At 44.4% G+C, this 4,459-nt stretch overlaps 1 protein-coding gene across 1 annotated transcript; it reads right to left on the bottom strand.

The window, feature by feature from the left end:
• Window positions 1-840: 840 nt before the first annotated feature.
• On the bottom strand, window positions 841-3,997 carry LOC309960014 (UDP-N-acetylglucosamine--peptide N-acetylglucosaminyltransferase 110 kDa subunit-like; the record flags this gene model as incomplete). The annotated part of the gene is made up of 1 exon (XM_082836559.1): window positions 841-3,997. One exon carries the CDS (start codon window positions 3,995-3,997, stop codon window positions 857-859), a length of 3,141 nt encoding a protein of 1,046 aa, XP_082692685.1. The 3' UTR covers window positions 841-856.
• Between the last annotated feature and the right edge of the window lie 462 nt (window positions 3,998-4,459).

Here is a 4,459-nt window from a genome sequence, read left to right as displayed (position 1 = left end):
TATTATTATCATCAGTGACAGTACCACAACTGTGCCCTTCAGAATTAATAATCACTCCTAAGAATCTTCATTCGGCACCAGATGACGCGGTTAAGAGAAACACTCTGGGAGGTTTTGAATCAGACTTGGTTTTTTGTTAGCCAAGTTACAGGAGAATTTTTAAAGTGGGGGGAAGGGAAGAAGGAAACGGACCAGGAAAATAATTTAAGCCATCATCTATAAACCAACAAAGCACTGATAGTTCCGAACATTATGTCAGACACTAAAATGACTGATATAAGCTCAAGTGGTTTACACAACCTATAAAAAGACTATACCAGCAAAGTCCCCATTTATCTGTAGAGTTCAGAAACTAAAACAAGGAATATTTTAGCTTAAAAGCTTATCTCAAGAGAATCATACACACTTCACATGAATAAAAATACCTGAAACCAAACATTTTTAAAAGCTCCAATACCCAAAATATAAAGAAAAATATTAATTCAGAAGACTCAATCAATCCATGATAATCACAAAACGGCTGGGCAATCTCTATCTCCCTTCCACACTAACCATCCATCCTATGGAAGACCAAGGGAGATCAGACCTTCCAGACTTACCTTCCAGACCTTCCAGACACCTGGCTGCTGCAAAATTCTATGGAGACTCCTTGTGGAACAGCAGTTTCCCATCTCTTGTGTCTCTCCCTATCATGATCATGATCATGCAGGAAGCAAGTCTGGCTGTGCTATTTCTTATCATTGTCTGTCACCCATCTGCAGCATGGTATTGTACAGATAAGGAAAAAGTAGTTCCCTTTCCCCCAGAAGGTTGAGGCTCAGGTACAGGGTAATTCTCCTGTGCACACAGTCATTATTTAGGCCGACTCAGTGACTTCAACAGGCTTAATCATGTGATCAGGTTTGTTGCCAGCTGCGTAATGCTCCCACATCTGTAGATAGAGCCGCTCTAGGTCCATCGTGTATTGTTTGGTGTTGAACAGAGGGCTAGATGTTCTCTGCTTCCAGACTTTGCCACGAAGTTTCTTCAGGTATTCTAGATCAGTTCCCAGTTTCACAGCTATGTCTTCATATTCTTGTCTATTTTTAGCAATAAGCTCACGACAGCCTAAACAAGTGAGCTGGGAAGCTGCAACTCGGGAAGCAAGAGTCTCTCCTGGCATAGTCACCATGGGTGTCCCTGACCAAAGGACATCCATCCCTGTGGTGTGTCCATTACAGAGTGGAGTGTCCAAGCAGACATCAGCCAGCTGGCCTCTCCGAACATGTTCCTCTTTAGGAGCAACAGGTGAAAAAATGATACGGTTCTGGGGAAGGCCCATATTTTGTGCATACTGTTGAATATTAGGTTCTCCTACTGCTGGAAAACGCAACAGCCACAGTACACTATTGGGAACACGCTTCAGAATATTTGCCCACATCTGCAAAGTAGATGGGTCAATTTTATATAACTGATTAAAGTTACAGTACACAATGGCATCTTCCGGTAACCCGTACTGAGAACGTGTGGTTACAATAATGGTACGGGGAACCTCCTCTCCAGTGGCAGCCTTAATGTTGATCTGGGTAGTTGCCAGTCCATTGCTAAGACTGAATCCATTAACTGTTATCTGAATTTGTCCTCTGTTAATCATTTCAATAACTGCCTCTGCAATAGTATTCATAGGAATGACAGGCATATTAAGAGCCGTATTACTGCTGTCTGCGTTGTCTCCTCCATCAGGACATTTCATCTTGACAATCTGCACATCTGGGAGACTATCAAGAAATGCTTTGAGGTCGATGCCATTCAGCACAATCCGATTGTCATAAATGTGCCCATTGGACTGAAAATCGATGACTGCCTTCTTCTTCAGGTGAGGGAACATATTAGCATGATCACCAATAAAGAAAGTATGGGGCATATAAGCCAGTTTCTCAGAATACTGCTCAGCAACTTCAGCAGGTGAAGTTTCCTGATCAGTGATGATATAATCCATGAAAAGCACGCCACTGGTCCCAGGGTAGCCCAGCCACATTGCCTGAATAGGAGCTGGCCTGAGAGCAAAGAGTTCATTTCGAGCACCCCTGGTATAACCATTCATATTTACAAGGATGTGTATACCATCTTGATGGATGCGATCAGCTGCTTTCCCATTGCATGGAATCTGAGAAAGATCAATGAAATGATGGGCTTCTGCCATCACCTTCGCTCGGAAGTTTGTGCCATCATCTGGGCTCAGGGCATAACAGAATACCTCAAATTTATCAGGATTGTGCATGCCTGGAATAGACTGCATAAGATGAGAAGTAGGATGATTCCCAAAGTCAGAACTCACGTATCCTACACGCAGTCGACCATCACTGAGCTTCAAGTCTTTTGGATGTTCGTACGGTGGTTTATGAAGGACACCGATCTCATCCAAGCAGAGGTTCCCATGGCTCTCAGCAATAGCCTTCCTGAAGCCATGAGAAAGAGGATAGAGCATACTATGATGAGGCTGCACAGAAGGCAACCTATTCTTCTCCAGCTGGTCAGCCACAATGCTGACCAACTTCTTCATTCGCTCATCATAGTCTGTCCAATCACAGACAATCTGCAGGCAATGAGCCAAATCACAATAAGCGTCAGGAAAATCAGGTTCAAGCTTCAGAGCAGTGCGATAAGAAGCAATTGCTTCTGGAATATTCCCTGAATACTTGTGAATGGAAGCCAGATTGCTGTGGGCATCCGCAAGTGCAGGGTTAATCTGAATGGCACGAGTATAACACTGCAAGGCTCCCTGAACATCCTGCATCTCCTTTAGAGTGTTTCCCATGTTACAGTAGGCATCAGCAAAAGTAGGACTGATTCGAACAGCCTCCTTATAATGCATCAGAGCTTCCTGCAGTTTTCCCTGCTGCTGCAATACACTTGCTAAATTTGAATGGGCAACAGCAAACTCTGGGAAGACTTCTAATGCTTTACAATACAAGCGAACTGCCTCTTCAATGTTTCCCTGGTCTCCTTTGATATTGGCTAGGTTATTCAGAGAGTCTGCATGGATGGGACACAGCCGCAGAGCTGTATTATAACAATCTTCTGCTTCGGCAACACTGCCCTTCTCTTCCAGAGCGTTGGCTAGGTTGCAGTAAGCATCAGGGAAATGTGGTTGCAACTCAATAGCTCGCCTGTAGGTGTCTATTGCCAGATCTATCAGGCCTTGCTCATAGTATACACAAGCCAGGTTGGCATGTACCACTGCATGATTTGGGCTCAAGCTTAGGGCACAAAGGTAAGCTGCCACAGCTCTGTCAAAAATCCGTGCCTCTTTCAAGACATTTCCTAAATTGATATAAGCATCCAGAAAATTGGGGTCAAGGGTGACAGCCTTTTCAAAGTGATGAATTGCAAGCCAAATCTCCCCTTGTGCATTGAAAACACAGCCAAGATTACTCCAAGCTACTGCAAAGTTCGGTTGCGTCTCCATTGCTTTCAAATAACATGCCTTGGCTCCTTCCAAGCGACCCAGGGCTTTGAGCAGGTTCCCCAGGTCACTGCGAACACAGTACAAATCAGGATTGCACTGAAGAGCAGAGACGTAAGCTTGTACTGCCCCTTCCATGTCGCCTGCTGCTACCAAAGCGGCTGCCAGGTTAATATAACCATCGATGAAATCTGGTTTGAGATGCAATGCATGCCGGTAATGCTCAATTGCTTCCTGCAACTGCCCTCTTTCCTTGTACACATTCCCCAAATTCGAATAGGCTTCTGCCAGAAGAGGGTTCTGTTTAATTGCCAGAGTACTAAAGTGGGCAGATCTGTCCAGCCTTCGACACTGGAAGTGTAGAGATGAAAGTAATAAAAGTACTCCAGTATTGTCTGGCTCTTGTCTCCACAGCTGCATGCAGTGTCTCTCAGCTGCCTCAAAATCTCCTGCCTGATACTCTCGATGTACCAACTCAGCTAACCCTTGGAAGGAAAGCATACGTTTCGTTGGTTCTGTGCTGTCGGCCACGTTGCCCACAGAAGACGTCATCTGGAGGGTCTGCAGAGAGTGATAAAAGGGGGTAATTGAGTCCCGCTGCCGCCAGTACTGGCAAGAATGTTTCTAGAGGTAGCAAATACGAGGGCAGCAGCCGTACCACTGCTTTGGCAGGCTTAAGCGGCGGCAACAGTTACAGGCACCGAACCTTAGGAACTCTGGTTGGCCATCTACCTCTCACGCTCTTGAAATCTTAATTCCTAACCCTGCCCTCTTCCACCATTTTTCTCCTCATCAGGGAATAAAAATTACCTATACACTTGCCTTAGAAGAAATCAGAAGTCAGTAGTCCAAACACTTTTTAAAATTTTGTTTTCTGTCCAGTTGGAAAGGAAATACATGATTGACTTTACTTCATCATTCATATAATCAATGTGGAAAACATTAGGGCCGTGAATTTCAATACAGTAAGATCAGAAAATTTTAAATTGGCCTTCCCAAACCACTAATAAGTAA

This window comes from Leucopleurus acutus (genome assembly GCF_964270905.1).
Source record: "Leucopleurus acutus genome assembly, chromosome: 3".
Lineage (NCBI taxonomy): Eukaryota > Metazoa > Chordata > Mammalia > Artiodactyla > Delphinidae > Leucopleurus > Leucopleurus acutus.
This window is presented reverse-complemented; position numbering and strand designations above follow the sequence as displayed.